Here is a 24,301-nt window from a genome sequence, read left to right on the forward strand (position 1 = left end):
TGCCGTTAGTCAGCACCTCTATACAAACTAATATTCTAGGTGTGCGCCAGCTCCATTTTTTAAATATATTTTTTAATCTGCTAAAACCATTAAGAGCATTGTGCACTATTATTGCTAGTTGCACCACCATAGACAGAGAACAGACTGTGGTAGCCTAAATGTTATCTACAAGAGCTACATAACATGCCTATAAGAGTATTGAGGTTTCTCTGAATATTGAGGTTTATTTTAGCATGTTGCACTAAAATGGCTAATTCCACCACCATAGACAGAGTACAGGCTGTGGTAGCCTAGATGCTAGCTATAAGAGCTACATAACAGGTAGTATGTAGCATATCCTACATTGAGGGTATTGAGGTCATCTTAGCATGTGACGTCAGTAGGAACACTTTCAGCTTCACATCAGGCCCGGACACTCATGAAGATGGATTGCTAATCAAGTCTGCTGGGCATACTAATTAAAAGGCATTCAGTTGGCATGCACCTGCAATTTACACTGCATTAAAAGGGCATCAGAATGTGCATCGGCGACAATGGGAGAACAGTGAGCATTCTCTTCAGGAAGCACTGGGCTCAGCACCAGTGAACAATGCCCAAGGCCTGTGTCTGGAGTGTGGCTGGATACATAGACCATGTGGGACTATGCTAGCTACTGCTAACAACATGCATTTTCCTACACAACATTGTGGGTTTATACTAGCTACTGCTAACAAAATGTGTTTTCATACTGTAAACACATTTGTGGGATTAGGCTAGCCACTCCTATCATTTCCATACACAACAAATGTGGGGTTATGCTAGCTACTGATAACATTTCCATACACAACCTTGTGGGGTTATGCTAGCTACGGATAACATTTCCATACACAACCTTGTGGGGTTATGCTAGCTATGGATAACATTTCCATACACAACCTTGTGGGGTTATGCTAGCTACTGATAACATTTCCATACACAACCTTGTGGGGTTATGCTAGCTACTGATAACATTTCCATACACAACCTTGTGGGGTTATGCTAGCTACTGCTAACATGTACAATCACAATGGGATGTGGTGGCTCAAGACATAAAATATACATATTGTCATACAGTAGTAGGCCAACAAAATACATTTCACTGCTTACTTGTGTGCAAATGTGTGTGCAGGCGGTGTCTTCACTGTAGTCTATGCACTCTGTATTCACTTTGAAGTGTCTCCAATTATGTCAGATACAATTTTGGTCTCAATGAGCACATCTAGACTACAGAGGTCAGATATGAAATGAGCCTCTCTCCCCTCAGTATGTAAATATATGTAAATCTCTACATTAATTTGAAAACTGTGGCGTGGTTTCTATACTAACGGGTGCTCTCACACTGTTGAGTGCTGTTGAGGCACACTTGGGTGCAGTGGCTGGGATGGAGAGAAGAATGATACAGCATTTCTCTGTCCTTGCCCATCTGTAAGGTCAGGCTACGTAACAATTACACACACACACACACACACACACACACACACACACACAAACTTGCAAGCGGGCACACACATACACGCACACACACAATCTTTTGTAGACCTAGAGGTGATGAGCTGAGAGCACAATCCCTTAAATGAAAATCAATGCAAGCAGACAATCTTTTTTACTGCAAAGTCTGTTTACACAATGACTTTACAGGACAGTAGCACTGCCAAGCCCTGCCAAGAAGATGTCAACTGAATCTCATTGTGTGTGTGTGTGTGTGACTCTAAGCATTTGTGTGTGTATGTAAATGCCCTATGTACATAGTCATTGAACATTAGTCACTTTAATTATGTTTACATACTGTTATACCTACTTCCAATGTACAGTTGAAGTCGGAAGTTTACATACACCTTAGCCAAATACATTTAAACTCAGTTTTTCACAATTGCTGAAAATTTATCCTAGTAAATATTTGCTGTCTTAGGCCAGTTAGGATCACCACTTTATTTTAAGAATGTGAAATGTCAGAATAATAGTAGAGAAAATTATTTATTTCAGCTTTTATTCCTTTCATCACATTCCCAGTGGGTCAGAAGTTTATATACACACAATTAGTATTTGGTAGCATTGTATTTAAATTGCTTTACTTGGGTCAAATGTTTCAGGTAGCCTTCCACAAGCTTCCCACAATAAGTTGGGTGAATTTAGGTCAGGTAACTGAGTCAGGTTTGTAGGCCTCCTTGCTCGCACACACTTTTTCTGTTCTACCCACACATTTTCTATAGGATTGAGGTCAGGGCTTTGTGATGTCCACTCCAATACCTTGATTTTGTTGTCCTTAAGCCAACTTTGGAAGTCTGCTTGGGGTCATTGTTCATATGAAAGACCCAATTGCGACCAAGCTTTAACTTCCTGACTGATGTCTTGAGATGTTGCTTCAATTTATCCACGTAATTTTCCTCCCTCATGAAGCCATCTATTTTGTGAAGTGCACCAGTCCTTCCTGAGCAAAGCACCCCCACAACATGATGCTGCCACCCCCGTGCTTCACGGACGGGATGGTGCTCTTTGGCTTGCAAGCCTCCCCCTTTTTCCTCCAAACATAACGAGGGTCATTATGGCCAAACAGTTCTATTTTTGTTTCATCAGACCAGAGAACATTTCTCCAAAAAGTACGATCTTTGTCCCCATGTGCAGTTGCAAACCTGTGCAGTCTGGCTTTTTTATGGCGGTTTTTGAGCAGTGGCTTCTTCCTTGCTTCTTCCTTGCTGAGCGGCCTTTAGTTTGTTAACAAGACATTTGTGGAGTGGTTGAAAAACGAGTTTTAATGACTCCAACCTAAGTGTATGTAAACTTCCGACTTCCACTGTATATACTGTATCACACTTCACCATCTGGCAGTCCGATGGACGAATCTGTGTTTGACGGATGCCAGGAGAACGCTACCTGCCCGAATGCATAGTGCCAACTGTAAAGTTTGATGGAGTAGGAATAATGGTCTGGGGCTGTTTTCCATGGTTTGGGCTAGGCCCCTTAGATCCAGCAAAGGGAAATCTTAATGCTACAGCATACAATGACATTCTAGACAATTCTGCGTCTCCAATTTTGTATATTTCCATATACTTTTGGTCATGTAGTGTATATACAGTGTCTTCGGAAAGTATTCAGACCCCTCGACTTTTTCAACATTTTATTACGTTACAGCCTTATTCTAAAATGGATTAAATAAATAAAAATCCTTAGCAATCTACACACAATACACCATAACAAAAAAGCAAAAACAGGTTTTTAATTTTTCCCGCACCCAAAAAATAAAATAAATACCTTATTCACATTAGTATTCAGACCCTTTGCTACGAGACTCAAAATTGATCTCAGGTGCATCCTGTTTCCATTGATCATCCTTGAGATGTTTCTACAACTTGATTGGAGTCCATCTGAGGTAAGTTAAATTCATTGGACATGATTTGGAAAGGCACACCTGTCTGTATAAGGTCCCACATACAGTTGACACTGTATGTCAGAGCAAAAACCAAGCTACGAGGTCAAAGGAATTGTCCGTGAACCTCCGAGACAGGATTGTGTCGAGGCACAGATCTGGGGAAGGATACCAATACATTTCTGCAGCGTTGAAGGTCCCCAAACACACAGTGGCCACTATCATTATTCAATGGAAGAAGTTTAGAACCACGAAGACTGCCTTGAGCTGGCCGCCCGGACAAACTGAGAAATCAAGGGAGAAGGGCCTTTGTCAGGTTGGTGACCAAGAACCCGGTGGTCACTGACAGAGCTCCTCTGTGGAGATGGGAGATCCTTCCAGAAGGACAACCATCTCTGCAGCGCTCCACCAATCAGGCCTTTATGGTAGAGTGGCCAGACGGAAGCCACTCAGTAAAAGGCACATGACAGCCCACTTGGAGTTTGCCAAAAGACACCTAAAGACTCTCCGACCATGAGAAACAAGATTCTCTGGTCTGATGAAACCAAGATTGAACCATTTGGCCTCAAAGCCAAGTTTCACATCTGGAGGAAACCTGGCACAATCGCTACGGTGAAGCATGGTGGTGGCAGCATCACGCTGTGGGGGTGTTTTTCAGCTGCAGGGAGACTAGACAGGATCAAGGCAAAGATGATGTTCATCATAGAGCTTGATGGTTTTTGCAACTGTTCTCGAAGAAACTTTAAAAGTTCTTGAAATGTTCCGTATTGACTGACCTTCCTGTCATAAAGTAATGATGGACTGTCATTTCACTTTGCTTATTTGAGCTGTTCTTGACATAATATGGATCAGGTTTCTTCTGTATACTACCCCTACCTTGTCACAACACAACTGATTGGCTCAAATGCATAAATAGGGAAAGAAATTCCACAAATAAACTTTTAGCAAGGCACACCTGTTAATTGAAATGCATTCCAGGTGACTAACTTAAGAAGCTGATTGAGAGAATGCCAAGAGTCTGCAAAGATTTCATCAAGGCAATGGGAGACTACTTTGAAGAATCTCAAATATAAAATATATTTTGATTTGATTAACACTTTTTTGGTTACTACATGATTCCATTTGTGTTTTTTCATAGTTTTGATGTCTTCACTATTATTCTACAATGTAGAAAATAGTAAAAAAATAAAGAAAAACCCTGGAATGATTAGGTGTGTCCAAACATTTGTCTGGTACTGTATATGTTCCGGACTCTGACATTGCTCGTTCTAATATTTCAATATTTCTAAATGATTTATTTTTATTTGGGGGATTTGTGTGTATTTTTAGGTATTTGTAGGTATTACTGCACCATTGGTGCCAGGAACATAAGCATTTCGCTTCACCCACAATAACATCTGCCAAATATGTGTATGTGATCAATACGATTTGATTTGAATGTGCTCTGCTGTGTGTGTGTTGATCACGGCAGCTCTCAAACCTGTGGCCGGAAAACAACACGGTGGCCTCTCTTTAAACCTGCACCGGCTAAATGACACTACCGTCCCCGAGGAAGGGCTTGTCAACACGTACAATGCACCTGTCAGTGGCAAACATACAACAAATCCCTCTTTACCCACTATACTGTTTCTCCAACCTGGCCAAACAAACTTATTTCAGATAAACACAGGCCTGTTTTCCTTGGTTATTTGCTCTGGGGGTAATTCCATCCTCTTGCAAAGTAGGTGTCTCTTGCAAAACTGACAACCCTACACAGTGGAATTATAGTCCAAAGTCCATCAGGCAGTATGTCCATGTGAAAACGATTCTACTGAACGGAAAAGTTACAAATAGAAATAGAAAAAAAACACTGATCTTGATTCCACCTGAAATTTGCATCTTCTAATGTGGAAGCACCATTGAATCATGTTCCAGGTTAGCAACAATCTACCGAGCATGCCAAAACAGCCCTCCAAGATGGCATTTTTTTCCTAGCATGTGTCAGTTCTACACACTCCATCTCTATGTTAATTATCACTCCCTCATAAGAAAGGGGCATGCATTTGGCTCCATTGCCTGCTGACCTGTGTCATTTTAAATGGACAGGCAATAGACTGGTCGGTTGTTTAACAATAAAACCGAAATGTGCAGATGGGTTAGCTTAGATTGTTGACAACATGTAAACTATATATCGTATCCAATATTTACTGAAAACATAAATACATTTACACAATGAGCACTTGTTTCTCAAATAAATTGTTACAGTTGTTGGTTAGCTAGCTAGCAAATGGATGACATATTAGCATAAACACCTCAAAACAAGACATGGTATCAAGGACAACATAAAACTAGCTGTACTGAGCCACCTACGATTCCCCACATGGCAGCTTCTTGTCATTGTTGCTAGCCATCTTGCCGTTCAGAATCACAACAGACCTCATTGAAGCGCATGCATCGTTTTCGTGGCGTTGCCACCTAACCCATCTATAACAAACACGTCAAAGGATACTTCATTACTATTAGGGTCAGCCAGGGCTAACTGCATGGGGTGAAGAGGACTGCACAGGTCCCAGACCTGTTGTAACCTCACAGTTGGTGATTTCCAGACAAATAACTGGTGAAGGTGGGGTAGGGTTTACATCTGAAGGTGAAAAATAATATCTTTGTGTCTGTGTCTTGTGAGCAGAAGCGAGTAAAACGAAAATATAATTGTTGAGCCATATCAGTTATCCCTGGCTTTCTTTCTCTCTGGTCTCTCGCACACTCTCTTCTTCTCTCTGTCTCCGTATCATCTTCTATATTCCTGTACTTCGCCCTCTCTCTCCTTCCTCCTTCTCATCTCCTCCTTAGTCCATGCCGTTCTCTCTCTCCCTCCCTCCCTCACGCTCTCCATCCTTTTCTCTCTCTCATATGCTCTATTCTTCTCTTTCTCTCTCACTCCCTCACTCTATATATCCTTCTTTCTGTCTCCCATTCAATCTATATCCAGCTCGCTCTCCATCTCTTTCTTTCTCTTGCTCTGTAATCAGCACAGGGGAGCCCTAATCCAGCCGTGCGCCTCATCGCAGCTGCCACTCAGCCAAGCTGCCAGTCTGCCAGCCGCAAATCCAGCCCCTGCCACCCCTGCCATCCCCACTGCCGTCACCACACGTCACCCAAGATTAGCTGCCAAGGGCCATTTTAACAGCCACTTGAAGTGCAGGGAAGAAAGAAAGAAGAGCGGTATTAAGAGTAGAATTGGCCTGTCTGTCTGTAGCGTGTGGGGGCAAAGCGTTGCACAAAAGAGGGAGGAAGAGAGGGAAAGGTACAGTAAGGTCAGAGCCACTGACTGGACCGGATGGCCATGTTGCACACAGACAAACTGACAGAGAACTTAGAACTGACAAACGGATGGATGGACAGGCGAATGGGCGGACAGACAAATGGACAGATGCTGGGATGCAGGCACACACACAAACACACACCACATAGTGCTCAAGGTCAGAGTTCACGGCCTCCAATGGAGAGTAATACCTCAACCTGGTCTTGACCAGACAGGGAGGACGACCTCTTACACCAGGGTTCACCTTTAACCTTTGACTATAGTCTTCCAGTCTCATTGGGTTCTAATACCATCTAGTGCCATGTAACGCCTGGTGTCTATTTACGATCGGCTGAGGACACACAGGCCGATGCATTGTGACTGGACACTTTTCAGTAGATATTATTGATGAGTTTAAATCACACTGGAGGTAGATATTACTGCCGCAAGGCAATTAAAATGCCATTCCCCCACTGACTGGCTATATGAGAGGACTGGGGAGGGGTAGACTATGTGGCACATGTCACCATGTCAAAAATGCTAGTACTCAGCAACGTCTCTCTCTCTCGCTCTCTCTCTCTCTCTGTATGTACAGTATATGTATGGTACTTTGGCAGGTACCATATTCTGAGCTATCCTTCCCCTCCCCTCTTTCTCTTTCCCCACTTTCTCTCTACCTCTCCCCTTTCTTTTGCTCAGAGTTCCTCCACTACTTCTTACTTTCTACCTTACCATTACAGCATGCAGATAGCATACAAGGGTCAGTGGCCTTCCATAGAACTCACACACTTTAATGTGCAGATGCAGCACCTGTCTCCTAGTGCTACAACACTGCCAGTTTAAGGCCCTCCTCCCCTCTCTAAGGAGAAAGCAAAGGTGAGACGGGGAGAGAGAAAGAAGGAGCAAGAGACAGTGGAGGGGGAGAGATAGGAAGAGAAGGAGAGAGAGGAAGAGGAGAGAGTGAAGGAGAGAGAGTGTGAGAGAGAGAGAGAGAGAGAGAGAGAGGAGTGTCAGTGCGTGTCCATGATGGATTTGCTGATACCACGGGACCCTGTTCCCATTCCGAGGAAACTCACAGTGATATACGATGCCTTTGCCGCTGTGTGTGTGTGTGTTTGTATGTGTGTTTCCCTGAGCTTGCACATTTACAGCACCCCGGACCCAAAATGAATACAGCAGCTGGGTAAAGCTGCTGCTGCCCCTGCAGAGGGATGTGTGTTCCTGCGTGTGTTCTTTCATATGTTTTTATGTTTACATTCTCATGAGTGTGTGCACTAGTAGCCAGCTTGATATGGCCTATGCTCTACAAGGACGTAGGCCTGTACACCACACTACTTTTGCAGTACAGTATATAGGTGCCCCAAAGCATTGACCCAAGGTCAGTTTTACTCATTACCTCATAAAACATGCAATTTGGTATGGTACACTCATTCTAGATCCCCTCACAGTACAGTAGATGCAACATTGCACTGACAATAATATAGGTTTACAAGACCTCTCCTTCCTCTGGAGGCTACCAAACTATATATGCATGCTATTATCTTCTCACAATAGAGATATTGCCTCACATGCTGGTCACAAGCAGGAGCTACTATTCTGAAACCAATTGAATCCCTCTACAAACAAACACTTAAGATGTTTGATAACAAACCAAACAGTTAACACCATTGTCACATCATTTACAAACATAATTTATTTAGTCTGGATAGCTTTAAGCAGTATGTAGACGCCAGTCTTATCTTTAAGATCCTGCATGGTCTTGCCCTTCCACTCCTATGCCGGCATATCATTCTCAAGGAAAGCCCCTCCAGGATAACAAGGGCAGTAACTAGAGGGGATTGTGTTGTCCCTTTTCGACACAGTAAAAATCAGCCAATCGGCCTTCTCTGTTAGAGCTACAATACACTGGAATGCAATGCCCATGGACTTGAGAAGCTGCACTGAGTATTGTACTTTTAAATTTGAATTGAAAACATGGCTAAAATCTATCCAAATCTGTACACATGAGTTACAGTGCCTTGCGAAAGTATTCGGCCCCCTTGAACTTTGCAACCTTTTGCCACATTTCAGGCTTCAAACATAAAGATATAAAACTGTATTTTTTTGTGAAGAATCAACAACAAGTGGGACACAACCATGAAGTGGAACGACATTTATTGGATATTTCAAACTTTTTTAACAAATCAAAAACTGAAAAATTGGGCGTGCAAAATTATTCAGCCCCTTTACTTTCAGTGCAGCCAACTCTCTCCAGAAGTTCAGTGAGGATCTCTGAATGATCCAATGTTGACCTAAATGACTAATGATGATAAATACAATCCACCTGTGTGTAATCAAGTCTCCGTATAAATGCACCTGCACTGTGATAGTCTCAGAGGTCATTTAAAAGTGCAGAGAGCATCATGAAGAACAAGGACCACACCAGGCAGGTCCGAGATACTGTTGTGAAGAAGTTTAAAGCTGGATTTGGATACAAAAAGATTTCCCAAGCTTTAAACATCCCAAGGAGCACTGTGCAAGCGATAATATTGAAATGGAAGGAGTATCAGACCACTGCAAATCTACCAAGACCTGGCCGTCCCTCTAAACTTTCAGCTCATACAAGGAGAAGACTGATCAGAGATGCAGCCAAGAGGCCCATGATCACTCTGGATGAACTGCAGAGATCTACAGCTGAGGTGGGAGACTCTGTCCATAGGACAACAATCGGTCGTATATTGCACAAATCTGGCCTTTATGGAAGAGTGGCAAGAAGAAAGCCATTTCTTAAAGATATCCATAAAAAGTGTTGTTTAAAGTTTGCCACAAGCCACCTGGGAGACACACCAAACATGTGGAAGAAGGTGCTCTGGTCAGATGAAACCAAAATTGAACTTTTTGGCAACAATGCAAAACGTTATGTTTGGCGTAAAAGCAACACAGCTGAACACACCATCCCCACTGTCAAACATGGTGGTGGCAGCATCATGGTTTGGGCCTGCTTTTCTTCAGCAGGGACAGGGAAGATGGTTAAAATTGATGGGAAGATGGATGGAGCCAAATACAGGACCATTCTGGAAGAAAACCTGATGGAGTCTGCAAAAGACCTGAGACTGGGACGGAGATTTGTCTTCCAACAAGACAATGATCCAAAACATAAAGCAAAATCTACAATGGAATGGTTCAAAAATAAACATATCCAGGTGTTAGAATGGCCAAGTCAAAGTCCAGACCTGAATCCAATCGAGAATCTGTGGAAAGAACTGAAAACTGCTGTTCACAAATGCTCTCCATCCAACCTCACTGAGCTCGAGCTGTTTTGCAAGGAGGAATGGGAAAACATTTCAGTCTCTCGATGTGCAAAACTGATAGAGACATACCCCAAGCGACTTACAGCTGTAATCGCAGCAAAAGGTGGCGCTACAAAGTATTAACTTAAGGGGGCTGAATAATTTTGCACGCCCAATTTTTCAGTTTTTGATTTGTTAAAAAAGTTTGAAATATCCAATAAATTTCGTCCACTTCATGATTGTGTCCCACTTGTTGTTGATTCTTCACAAAAAAATACAGTTTTATATCTTTATGTTTGAAGCCTGAAATGTGGCAAAAGGTCGCAAAGTTCAAGGGGGCCGAATACTTTCGCAAGGCACTGTATCTGTGGTTCCTCATATGTAAGACGACAGTTGATGATAGTGTTGTTGTTGTTAGAACTATACATTATATATTATTGAATGTTGTTACGTTCTGACCTTAGTTCTGTTATTTTATCTTTGTTTTAGTATGGTCAGGGTGTGAGTTGGGTGGGCAGTCTGTTTGTTTTTCTATGTTGGTTTTTGAGTTCGGCCTAGTATGGTTCTCAATCAGAGGCAGCTGTCAATTGTTGTCTCTGATTGAGAATCATACTTATGTAGCCTGGGTTTCAGTTTTGGGTTGTGGGTGTTTGTCTTCCGTGTTAGTGTTCGTACCACACGGGACTGTTTCGTTCATTTCACGTTTATTGTTTTGAATTTCGTAGTGTTCAGTTTATGTATTAAAATAAACATTATGGACACTTACCACACTGAAAATTGGTCCTCCGATCCTTCTCGCTTCTCCTCCGCAGAAGAGGAGGACGAGGTTCGTCACAGATGTAATGTATTTGGATTTTGTATTGTTTTAGTGTGTATGTGTATTGTGACTGTGTAATTGTCCTTAGCTGCCCTGGGGCTACGGGTGCAAATTATCTTTTGGCTAACCCCGGCACATTTACATGGGTGTTGCATTATTGTAATATTGATGTTGATTAATGGGCATTGTCCCCTATAAATAAATAAAACAAACAAACTAGCAGTGAGCATACAAATATTTACACATGTTAAGTTTGTTGAAAATAAACACAGTTGACAGTGAGTGGACGTTACTTATTTTTGCTGAATTTACATTAAATATATTCACAAGTCACCAAATAATGGTTTAAAATACACAGTTTTGCAATGAAGGCCTACAATAGCCTCAACAGCACTCTGTAGGGTAACACCATGGTGTAGCCGGAGGACAGCTAGTTTCAGCTAGTCATTTTGAAGCCCTCCTATCACAGCCAACCTATCACAGCTCTTGCAGCATGAACTGACATGTTGTCCACCCAAAGTATCAGAGAATGCATCTAGTACTGAAAGCATAAAACACAGCTAGCTAGCATTGCAGTGCATAAAATGTGGTGAGTAGTTGACTCAAAGAGAGAGAAAGATAATATTTGAACAGTTTTGAACATGTTAATTACTTCAAAAATGAAGGAAAAGCAGAGAGAGAGAGAGATACTTTGTTGTATTTTCTTTCACATTCACCTACTTAGCTAGAGATTGCTAGCGATTGCTAGCTTTAGTTAAGCCTACTCAGACACCCGGCTCAAACAGAGAGGGATGCTATGTTAGACGTTGTAACTGCTAAACAGCTTGTTGCTTACTGTACACTTTACTGCATAATTGTAGTGGGTTTACTAACGTTAGTTCTAATAGCTATGTTGAATATGATGTTAATATGGTGACAGTGATGTAGGCTGTGTGTAGCGGTTATAATATGAAGGTTTTGGCTTGGAAAGTTTTTTTTTCCTGGTCACAGACAGCTAATGCGTTGTGCACTGAAGTCCACAAGCAAAGGGAAAAGGTGAGAGGAGGAGAGTGCGTAGATGCGGGAAGGAAGTATACAACAATCAAAGTGATCATGCTGTTTGTATGTGGCTGCTATGAAAGTGAACTGTGTTTGCGTGTGATCAGGGGTGTATTCATTCCGTCAATTCTGTTAAAATCTTTCTTAAGCAGAAGAAAACCGAACGAAACGGGGATAAAGGCGGTATTGAATGTGTCAATGTCTGTCACCTTGATTACTCCCATTTCTCTTGACCTGTGCACCTACGTTGTAAACTTTCATTCATAGGCTAGGTTGTAGCAACCTCATGATAGGTATAGGTAAAATTGAAGTATCATGTACTAGCCCAAACCTATAAATGTTACATTAAGCTGGGTGAATGGAATATGAATGCCAGTCATCCAGTGTGCTGCAATAGAAATAAGGCCATGCTCGAAAAAAAAAAGAATCATCCTCCCTCATCTTAAACGGCACCTACAGCCACTACTTGCCAGTCACTTCCATTTCAAATTATGTGGTTTGTAAGAGTTGGCATGCTGGCTGTTAAGAAGCAATTAACGTTAGCTATAGCGGTTAACTTAGCTAGCTGGCTAGCTGACAATGACTCAAGTCAAAGCCGATCCTCCACACAACAACAATCTTGCCATTCCCTTCTATTTTAAATCCTGTGGTTTGTAGCTAATAGTTATGTCAAGAGGAGATCTAGTAAGCTGTTGTTGACTGACATAGGTAGCAGCAGTAGCTAGCTAGCTGGCTAGCTAGCTTCACGACTAGTTAGGTAGATAACAATAAAAATATTAGGAATATAGTTACAAAGCAAAGGACAGAAACGACTCACACTTGTGAAATAATCAGTCTGCAGTTATTGCTGTTATAGTAAAGTTCCAAAGTAGTTCCATCGTGAGTTTCTAAATCCATCCGTACTATTTGGCTTGGTGAAGCTGGGCTCGGGCAGTCTTGCCCCAGTGCCCCCACCAGGGTGGTAATTTGAATATCCAAGTGTATGCGTGTCACATTGGCTGAGCTGTCAAATTATTTTTTTCAGTACACACCCAAACCACTCTGTTGTTTCCTAACAGTCCAAGCAGGGGCACAGAGAAAAGCTGCTTTTTAACATCCTTAATTATCCTTTTTTTGGAAGGACATCTATTTTATTCATATTGTAATTAATGTTATTTCAATTTAACATAACGATTACAAGTATACCCATAACATGATGCAGCCACCACTAAGCTTGAAAATATGGAAAGTGGTACTGTGTGTAATGTGTTGTATTGGATTTGTCCCAAACATAACACTTTGTATTTATGACGAAAGGTTAATTGCTTTGCCACATTCTTTGCAGTATTACTTTAGTGCCTAATGTTGGGGAATAATCCGAATGGATTGGTAACATAGGTAAGATGTTTTATATTCATCATACGTAAGTTACTTCTCATCAGAATGTTATTTTTGTATAATACTGTGGCGGGGTTGCAGTATCTGTTCTATGTCAAGACTAAGTTGCTTGGGCCGGGGAGAGGTCAAGCGTGTATCTCTTGGCTCCACAATGTCTGTGTGCCAGTCAGTGTGTCTCTGTGATCTTGTCAAGATAGGATGGATTTGATATATGCCTGTTGATATGGAGGATTGGTTTATGGTTCTGAGTTTGAGAAAATAACATAGTTTAGGAGACAAAGCTGAACGATGAATTATGCCGATGCTGTCTTATGCTGTGTGTGTCTTTGCTATAAAGGATCTCAGTTGAAATGTGGAAGGGACTCTCAGAGAATTCATTGATAGACACTGAATTGATCTGAGAGTCACAGGGTTGTGATAGAGCTCATATAATTAAAGATGGACTTTGTGATAACTAACTCTGACTTGTGTGTGGTTTGCTCTCATGATTTGGTAAATAGAGGAAATTTCCACGACACTATTCTGTACAAGCTTACTTCTTTTCAATCTGTCAATTAGGTTAGTATTGTGGTTCAATGTTATTTCTCCATCTTCTGTTTTTTTCCTACCACTTGTGGAACTGTTTTAAAGTCACCATTGGCCTCATGGTGAAATCTCTGGGCGGTTTCCTTCCTCTAGTTAGGAAGGACGCATGTGCCTTTGTAGTGACTAGGTCTATTGATACACCATTCAAAGTCTATTTAATATCTTTACCATGCTTGAAGGGGATTTTTTCTTCTTTTTTTCACCTTTATTTAACCAGGCAGGCTAGTTGAGAACAAGTTCTCATTTACAACTGCGACCTGGCCAAGATAAAGCATAGCAGTGTGAACAGACAACACAGAGTTACACATGGAGTAAACAATAAACAAGTCAATAACACAGTAGAAAAAAAAAAAAAAAGAGTCTATATACATTGTGTGCAAAAGGCATGAGGAGATAGGCGAATAATTACAATTTAGCAGATTAACACTGGAGTTAGCTGCTCAGATAGCAGATGTTTAAAGTTGGTGAGGGAGATAAAAGTCCCCAACTTCAACGATTTTTGCAATTCGTTCCAGTCACAGGCAGCAGAGAACTGGAAGGAAAGGCGGCCAAATGAGGTGTTGGCTTTAGGGATGATCAGTGAGATACACCTGCTGGAGCGCGTGCTACGGGTGGGTGTTGCCATCGTGACCAGTGAACTGAGATAAGGAGGAGCTTTACCTAGCATGGATTTGAAGATGACCTGGAGCCAGTGCAGTGGGAAGCTGGGAGGAGGTGCTCTTGTTCTCCATGGACTTTACAGTGTCCCAGAACTTTTTGGAGTTAGAGCTACAGGATGCAAATTTCTGCTTGAAAAAGCTGGCCTTTGCTTTCCTGACTGACTGCGTGCATCGGTTCCTGACTTCCCTCAACAGTTGCATATCGCAGGGACTATTCAATGCTATTGCAGTCCGCCACAGAATGTTTTTGTGCTGGTCGAGGGCAGTCAGGTCTGGAGTGAACCAGAGGCTATATCTGTTCTTAGTTCTGCATTTTTTGAAAGGAGCATGCTTATCTAAGATGGTGAGGAAGTTACTTTTAAAGAATGACCAGGCATCCTCAACTGACGGGATGAGGTCAATATCCTTCCAGAAAGAAAGGCCTGCTCGCAGAAGTGATTTAGGGAGTGTTTGACAGTGATTAGGGGAGGTCGTTTGACTGCGGACCCGTAGTGGATACAGGCAATGAGGCAGTGATCGCTGAGATACTGATTGAAGACAGCGGGGGGGTGTTTGGAGGGCCAGTTTGTCAGGATAACGTCTATGAGGGTGCCCTTGTTTACAGATTTAGGGTTGTACCTGGTGTGTTCCTTGATGATTTGTGTGAGATTGAGGGCATCTATCTTAGATTGTAGGACTGCCGGGGTGTTAAGCATATCCCAGTTTAGGTCACCTAACAGAACAAACTCTGAGGCTAGATGGTGGGTGATCAATTCACAAATGAGTGTGGTTCGGGTGAACAGCCGAGTAGGCCGGGAGGTGGGCCTCAGGGATAGCTTCGGTACTGGGTGCCACGGTGAGTGCAAGTTAGCTGTGAGCTAGCTGTGAGCTAGCTAGCTGCAAGCTGTGAGCTAGCTAGCTGCAAGCTGTGAGCTAGCTAGCTGCAAGCTGTGAGCTAGCTAGCTAGCTGCAAGCTAGCTGTGAAGATCAGAAGTAGTGGTCCAGGGATTACGGCAGGAATCCGTCATTGTTGTGGAGAGACAGTCCGATACTGGTAGACTAGCGAGTATTATCCAGGCTAAACACAGGGCTGGTATCTGTGCAGAAGGTAAAAGCCGGTAAAAGCAGTGGCTAACCATGACTAAATAGCATGTAGCTAATTAGCTGGTTAGCTTCTAGAGGTTCTTGAGTGTTCTAAAATTGAAAATAATAGTGATTCCATATCACATTGGGTGAGGCAGGTTACCGGAAGGTATAATCGAATTAAAAATCGAAAAGAGATTGAAAATAAATTGAAATATATATATACGAAAAATACAAAAGTACACGAGAGGACAAAACAAACACGTCTTCACTGCTACGCCATCTTAGATGTATAACAAGTCTCATAGGCTATTACAATGCATACATTTTTTTTTACAATATTAAAAATGATTAGCCCACACCGCCACCCAGCTGCCACTACCTGCGGCACCCCTATCGGCATGTCAATTTCTGCTTTTTTTTTTTATTACCCAACTAGCAATAGGTGCCCTTCTTTGCAAGGTATTGGAAAGCCTCTGTGTTTGAAATTCCCTGCTCGACTGAAGGACCTTACATATAATTAATTGTATGTGTCAGGTACAGAGATGAGGTACTAATTCAGAAATCATGTTGAACACTATTATTTCACACAGAGTGAGTCCATGCAACTTATTATGTGACTTGTTAAGAAAATGTTTATAGTTGAACTTATTTAGGCTTGTCTTAACAAAGGGGTTGAGTACTTATTGACTCAAGACATTTCATTTTTACATTTCTTAATTAATTTGTAAACATGTCTAAAATCATGTGGGGGGGATGTGGAAATATGATGAGTTGCACACTATCATATTCCCATATATTACTTGATAGAATGAACCAATGCTTTGGCAGTCAGTATCTATGCCAGAGTTGTCAGTTTATAATGCAATACCATGTGTAAGCGTAGGGTGGCTAGTGGCTTACCTTTGTCCAGAGAGGAGTCTGGGGTGCTGAAGTCCATTAGGCTCTTGATGTCACTCTTGTAGCAGAGATCGGTCGCTGGCTGCTTCTGCCTCTGGTGTACAGAGGGATCTGTAGGAGAGGAGAGGACAATTGGTTTGAACACATTTGGGTTCTGATAGGAGTGGTGACTGTGTGTGTATATATGTGTGTTTGAGTGTGTGTGTGAGTGCGTGCGACAGGGGGACTATTCTTCGTATTATACTTTTTCAATTATTTATACTTTTTTCTCTCTGCCTTGTTGGAAAAGGCTCGTAAGCACACCACTGTTAGTCCACTCCTGTTGTTCATGAAACGTGACAAATGACATTTGATTTGATTTGATAACCGTAGCGGTAGATAGATCAATGGCATTAACAAGCATTAACAATTGTATCCACAAGAGTTATGTGTTGGTTTGCTTTAAATGACTTCAACAGATAAGGATTTTCAAAAAGGATGGATGAAGAGAGTTTGCGTGTAGATGGGTACATAAAGTGTGAGGGAGGACCTGTGTTATAGGAAGGAAGTAATGAATGCAGCCACACTAAACACTCGTCATCATGAACGATTCCTCTCAAGGCAAATGTAATGACCAATAACTCTCCCTCCTCTCAAATCAACATGCATGTACAGTATTTATACTCATAGGCTACTAAGTAGTGTTAGCCACAATGCTGCACCAATATAAATCAGGATTACTGCCAGAGTGCTCCTAAAGACTTATATCCACTGGTGAGACATAAGCAACATTAGCATTTCATGACCAGAATAGCACATTTGACTTGTTAGTCATACATACAGTATAATATGTATGTAAAGTATGTAACATGAACACACAAACATATTAATGTTCGCGCTCACATGCACGCATACACAAACACAGACACACACAGACACACACACCATTGCTGTGATTTTACATCACCCAGGATGATAGTTATAGCCACAGTAACATCTGTGTCCTCTTTCTGCCCTTCTCCTCATCTTCCTCTATCCCCATCCCTTCATTATCTACCCACCACTGCCTATTAAGGCCTCGTTATCTGGCTGAAATGAATTGCAATAATTGAACACAGATGTGTGAGATGAACAGATAGGTCTGGAGGCTACATCATGTTGTCACTATGGAGAGATCACTCGTCTTGCCGTTCTATGTGGATATTAAAGAGCTATCAGCCTGTTTTTGCCCTTGGCGACTGCTCTTCATAAGGGAGCATGAGGTGGATGAGGTGAAAGTTAATTAAGTATGGCCGTATTGAAGTGAGTGGTCTAAGGAAAACAGCACCACCTGGCTGGAGATGCAGACCCTATGTGAACATGCACTGGATAGTGCCCTAGATGAGGCTAGAAAGTGTTCTAGAGGGTGCCCTATTTGAGATCGTAGTCTCTCTAGACATCTGGGTTACCTCCCACCATTTTTAAATGCTATGGTTTTAACAATGTCTTTCCCCAATTTAATGTCAGTTTGGCATAGAGAAACTATGTCACTGCCTATGTCAGTACCTTATCCACTTGAATAAAATACAAAATAGTAGCTAGCAAGATGGAGAGCACAGAGGTTATTCGGTGCCTTTCGCAAGTGGCTAGTTTGCATCAACTACCTTCACTAATGCCAGCAAACTTTGGTTTCGAATCATGAAATTCTGGCATGTCTGCCTCGTGATTTGTCTGAAGAGAACCCACCTCTGAACACATTTTGTTACCTTGTTTATATTTTTTTTTACCTTTGAAGTTGCCAAAAGAGTCCGTCATGGAAAGCAGACACTAGTCACCCTAGTCACAGATGTAAATAGAAATACAAATAAAAAGGTGTGGGGTTCAAGAAGCCTAGGGGCACTAGCCTATGTAAGTAGAGCTAGCTTAGCAACGTGTTTTTTTTACAATTATTGTCCAATATATCCACAGACCTTCTGGGTCTATGAAAGAATCCCATTTTGTGGCAGATGGAGTCATTGTGTACCCTCTTGTATTGTTTTCCAGGTCACCTGGATATGTCTCCTGGATCAATGTTTTTCCAGCAAATTGCTTTTTTTGTGAGTGTAAATCTCTTAAGGTCTCGCAGCTTCATATTGATCTGAAGCCACGTAGCTGAGCACACTTGTGTCAAGGATTGGCCATTATGTGAGCAGCATTGTGTGTGTGTCCGTGTGTGTGTGTGTGTGTGTGTCCGTGTGTGTGTGTGTGTGTGTGTGTGTGTGTGTGTGTGTGTGTGTGTGTGCGCGTGTGAGAGAGAGAAACAGTAAGGGCAGGTAGCCAGCCGGTGATTGTCAAGCAAATAACTGTCGGTCTCATGTTCATTGACCATTAATTAACAAAAACACATTTAGCATCTCCTGGCATGCATATATAGGACTGTTTCTGTCTGTGGATGTGTGTATGCATGTAAATGTGCAAACAAGATGGAATAATGTGCTCGGTGTGTGCAAAAATGTGTCTACTCTGACAAGTCAAAATCCCAACCAAAACACTAGACCTTTTATTTACAGCAAAAATAATGTAGGCTGTACATCAAACTATTGAATAGAAACTCAGAATGAGTGGGGGGAGGTTAACTGCGTAAAAGTGGGAGAACATATGGAAGATGATTAGATAGTTAGTCTCTCCCTGTTGCCTTGTCTTCTCAGAGCGCCTACACAAGGCTGCGAAGAAGTATTTCATTTTATTTAAACCCGAGCTGCAGCCTATTTTGCATAAATCATGTTGTTATGGATGATCTCTCTATCTGTCCCATGTTTACCCAACAGGGCAGGCCCGTCTTGTCCGACAGCGGCGGCCAGATAGACAGGTCAGCCCCCGGCAACAGTAACCCATTGAACTGACAGCTTGCTTGCTTATCTCTCTGTCTCTCTCTCTCTTGCAGTGCATGCTGGGAGTTTTTTGAGTTTGAGTGTTTAGTGTGGAGGGCTCTGTCCTAAACTAACTTTCTTGATTCTTTTCTTGGTCTTTTCTTTCAATTTTATTTTTCTATGGTGGAAGGTTAATGCAATATTTGTTTTAGCGGTATCAACAGTTTTTTCAAAGTTAGGGTGGAAGAGGACAGAGTAACTTTCCTGGGGTTTGGAAGGTGTGGTGTGCGCGATGGTTCTGCTCGCGGTCGGTGAACAGGTAGGAGCTGAATTTATACATTCTGCTTCTAGAATGAACAAAGCTGTGGTTGTGTTCATGAAAAGGGCTAATTTGGTTGGTAGGCTCATTGCTAGCGGAATATTTGTAAGGGATGTTTTGGTGTCAATTTCACCTCTCTCTCTACCCCTTCGACAAGAGTGGTAGTTGCAAATTTGCCTCCGTTTATTACGGATGACCAAATCAGGAAAGAGCTGAGTCGTTTTGGTAAGTTTGCTAGCGGTTTTCGTGTACTGTCAGCAGGCTTTCAGGCAGATGCCGTTAAGCACGTTTTTTCGTTCCCGGAGACAAGTGTTTATGTTTCTGAACAACAATGAGCAACAATTAAATGTGCATTGTAAAGTGAGGCAAAGGGAGGGGCTCTATGCAGGGTTTGCCAGCACAGATAGTCTACAGTGTTTTGAGTGTAGGGATTTGGGGCATAAGAGCTTTGCGTGCCCACATAAAGCCCGTAGACAAGGTGAGGGTACAAGCGTCAGTGGGGGAAATCGAGGTCAACGTAAGGAGATGCAGACATCAGAAGCTGGGCCTAGTCATGTCAGGGAAGGTGGTGTAGATGAGGCTTGGCCTAGACAGGCTAGAGATGGTGGTGTAGATGGGGCTGGGCCTAGTCAGGCTAGAGATGGTGGAGTAGCTGAGGCTGGGTCTAGTCAGGCTATGAATAGTGGTGTAGCGGAGGCTGGGTATAGTCAGGCTATGAATGGTGTTGTAGCGGAGGCTGGGTCTAGTTAGGCTAGAGTTGGTGGGGAAGCGGAGGCTGGGTCTAGTCAGGCTAGAGATGGTGGGGTAGCTGAGGCTGGGCCTAGTCATGCTATGGAGGGTGGTGTAGATGACGCTGGGTCTAGTCAGGTTATTCTAGTGGATGAGGAGAGTATAGTGGGGAAGTGTAAGAGATTAGGGGGGAGGATGAGGGTGTCAAGCTGAAAAGGAAAAAGGGTGTGGACAAAGGCACCATGGAAATTTTGCCTGTTGCTGTGGGTGATGCTCTGACCAGAGAGAAAGGGCAGGTGGTCAGGGTGGGAGATAGAGATGAGGAGGAAAGTGAGTCTGAGGAAGAGGATGAGGACTCCTCTTCAATGGGCCCAGAGCTGACAGCCAGTCCAGCAGAGGGGTCTAAGTACACGTTGAGAGAATTGACAAGGTTCCTGAATGAGACTAAGGGGAAAAAAGTTAATCTTGAGGCATTTTTTTCTGATCCTAGAAAGTTTGTAAGATCAGTACAACATGCTATGAAAAATGAGGGGCATGGTGTCCTCTCACCCAGGAAAGGTTGAGGAAGTGGGTCACAACAGTGCGTAAAGGTTTACCTTCAGACACTGTTTAGATGTATATTTTCTTTCTGTCACTGGGGCTTTTTGAGCTTTGCTATTGGTCACTTTCTCTGCTGGCTTTTCTCCCACTTCTTATGGAGACTCTTTGGGTAGGCTCACTCAATATAAATGGCGCCAGAGATGCGGGAAAGAGGAGTGTGTTGGGTGAATATGTAAAACAAAAAAAAGTACAGGTGTTGTTTCTGCAGGAGACACATAGTGATGTGTTGAATGAAGTCGATTGGGGGCTCTGGTGGTAAGGGGCAAGTGTGTTGAGCCATTGGACAAATCTTAGTGCAGGGGTGGCAGTCCTTTTTGCACCGGGGCTGTCTGTGTGTTGAGCCATGGGACAGATCTTAGTGCATGGGTGGCAGTCCTTTTTGCACCGGGGCTGTCTGTAAAACTTTGCTCCTCAAAGGAGGTGTGTAAAGGTAGGCTGCTTGTTGTTAAAGCAGAAATTAACAACATGGGTTTTGTCTTTATAAATGTGTATGCGCCTAACACAGGGAGAGAAAGAGGGGTTCTATTTTGGAGCCTTAGACAGGAACTCTCACAGGTAGCGCCTGAGGAGACGCTGGTGGTCGGAGGGGACTGGAACTGTACAATGGATTTTACCAAATACAGAAATGGGGAAGAGCCTCACTCAGTGTCAGTGGGAGTGTTAAGGGACATCATTAATCAGTTCGACCTAGTGGATGTTTGGAGAACTAAACATCCAAACACAAGACAGTATACATGGGTGAAGGTTTTTGGGGATAGGGTGAGTGCAGCCCAACTTGATAGGTTTTACATGTCTAGGAATCGGAGCAATAGGCTGCTGGGCGCTACCATTCTCCCGGTGGGGTTTTCGGATCATCACATAACCATGGCTCGGCTGTCTATTTCACCAGGCAGGCATCTTATTGAAAGTTCAATGTAAAGCTCTTACAAGATGCCACTTTTTGCTCAGGTTTCCAGACCTTTTGGAAAGGTGGGGGCAGTGAAGAGAGGAGTATGAGTCTCTGAGTCAATGGTGGGATGTGGGGAAATTCCAAATTCGGCTTTTCTGTCAACAGTACACAGCTCTCTCATCCTCAGAGGGTAGGAGAGTATTGGGGGAACTAGAGCGTTGTATTAGTGAGATAGAGGTAGAGATGGTGGGGCAAGGCAATGTAGGCCTCCAGGCTAATTTAGCCGAATTGCGTAGGGACCTGGGCAGTTTTTTCCAGGTTAAAGCAAAGGGAGCACTTGTAAGAGCTAGGTTCTCCATGCTCAAGGAGATGGATGCACCCAGCTCCTTCTTCTTTGGTTTGGAAAGACAGAGCGGTGAAGCCAAGGGTATGCATTGTCTACGGCTGTCAGATGGGCGGGTGACCTCTGTGGTGGGTGAGATGCGGGAGCGGACTATGGAGTTTTATACTGAATTGTATAGGGCAGAAGTGTGTGATCCTATGTGTGCTCAAGTCTTGTTCGCAGGACTCCCTAAGCTCTCTCTGGCACAGAGGGATGAAATGGACACTCCTCTGTTGTCCCGTGAACTGGCAGAGGCCGTAACCCAGATGTCCCCCGGTCGTGCACCAGGGATCGATGGACTCCCAGTGGAGTTTTATAAAGAATTCTGGGGAATAATTGGAGAAGACTTATTTTGCGTGTTGCGTGAATGCGTCGGGGTAGGAGAGTTGCCGATGAGCAGCCATCGGGCGGCTCTGACTCTCCTGCCCAAAAAAGGGGACTTGTGTGAACTTAAAAACTGGAGGCCTGTGGCATTACTCTGTGCGGACTACAAGATATTTGCCAAAGTCCTCTCTAACAGACTGAAGTCCCATTTGGACTCGATAGTACATAAGGACCAAACATATTGTGTACCGGGACGCTCAATCATGGACAACTTGTTCTTAATTAGAGACATGTTGGACTTGTCGAGAGGTTCTAATGTGAACTTTGGACTGGTCTCTTTAGATCAAGAGAAGGCTTTTGATAGAGTGGACCATGAGTATCTGTTTAATGTGATGTTTGGGGAAAGGTTTTTGACCTGTGTGAAGCTGTTGTATGCTGGGGCGTCATGTATGGTCAAGGTGGGAGGGGGGCTCAGTAGGCCAGTCTGGGTGAGACGGGGCATTAGACAAGGATGCCCTCTATCTGGGCAGTTATACACACTAGCCATTGAGCCTTTTTTAGGACTGCTACGCAGGAGATTGCAGGGAGTGTGCTGGACAGGAATGGATGTGGTGACAGGCATAGCAGTGTCAGCATATGCAAATGATGTTTCTGTGATGGTCAGGGATTATCAGGATATGCAGGAACTAGAGACCAGTCTGAAGGTGTATGAGGGAGCTTCATCAGCTAAGGTAAACTGGGGCAAGAGGAAAGCTCTATTATGTGGGGCATGGGGGGATAGGGCTCCTCCTCCGCTTCCAGGGGGTTTGCAGTGGGGTTGTGAAGGGCTTAAAGTGTTGGGGTGTACCTGAGCTCAGAGAAGTGGGTAAGGAAGAACTGGGAAGGGCTGTCACAGGCAGTGGTGTCAAGACTGGCCAGGTGGACGTGGCTCCTGTCCCAAGTGTCATATAGAGGGAGGGTGCTGATAATTAACAACCTGGTGGCATCTTCCCTGTGGCATAAACTGGCTGTCCTCAATCCCTCCGCCGGTCTGCTCGCAGTCCTGCAACGCAAGCTGGTGGACTTCTTCTGGTCGGACCATCACTGGCTGAAGGCAGCAGTGTTGTACATGACCTTTCACGAAGGAGGACAGGGCCTGGCGGAAATGGAGAGCAGGATGGCTGCTTTCAGGCTAAAGGCGGAGGTGCAGAGACTGAAGTACCATGCTGATGTTGGCTGGAGGGAGCCAGCATGCGTGCTGCTGAGGAGAGCTGGCGGATTAGGGTTGGACCGGCAGCTGTTCCTCATGAAGCTGGAGAGGCTGAGTACAGCAGGTCTCTCAGATTTTCACTCTGCAATGCTGAGGGCCTGGCAGCTGCAAAGGCCCATACGAGAAGGGGGTGTGGAGCCTGGGCTATGGGTGTGGGAGGAGCCTATCTTCCACAACCCAGCCATTCCTTTGAGATCGGTTCAGTCGGCCACCCTGCAGAGGCAACTGATGGCAGGGGGTTTACAAAGGCTGGATGACCTGAGACTGCTGGGAGAGGAGGGGTGGAAAACCCCGGAAGTCTTGGCACAACAAACAGGAATAACGTCTCTTAGGCTGCTGGAGAGATTCCTGGAGGAGGTCCAGGTGGCACTGTCTGAGCCGGTAAGTGGGATGTTTGAGCGGTCAAAGGGAGAGGGGCCACCAATGTTTCCACCACTGCAGGTGACGGCAGAGACTTGAGACTGGCAAGGGGGTCTGGAGGACTTGTTAGATTTTAACACTCCGAGCATGGGGGAGTTTGAGGATGTGGGAGGTAAAGCTCTATACAACCTCTGTGTTAAGATTAGGAACATTAGAAGCCTAACAGGAGTGAAGGCACATCAGTGGCAGGGGGTATGAGCTATTACAGGGGCT

At 43.6% G+C, this 24,301-nt stretch overlaps 1 protein-coding gene across 4 annotated transcripts in view; it reads right to left on the reverse strand.

Moving 5' to 3' along the window:
- The window catches only part of LOC110532208 (kazrin), a 224,992-nt gene that overhangs the window by 85,602 nt on the left and 115,089 nt on the right, over positions 1 to 24,301 (reverse strand). For all 4 annotated transcript variants that reach the window (XM_036988141.1, XM_036988140.1, XM_021615904.2 and 1 more), the window contains exon 2: positions 16,373 to 16,480. In XM_036988141.1, coding sequence (XP_036844036.1) covers positions 16,373 to 16,480 — 108 coding nt within the window. The remainder of the gene's footprint in view (positions 1 to 16,372; positions 16,481 to 24,301) is intronic.

This window comes from Oncorhynchus mykiss, chromosome 9, assembly GCF_013265735.2.
Source record: "Oncorhynchus mykiss isolate Arlee chromosome 9, USDA_OmykA_1.1, whole genome shotgun sequence".
In the NCBI taxonomy this organism is placed as follows: Eukaryota; Metazoa; Chordata; class Actinopteri; order Salmoniformes; family Salmonidae; genus Oncorhynchus; species Oncorhynchus mykiss.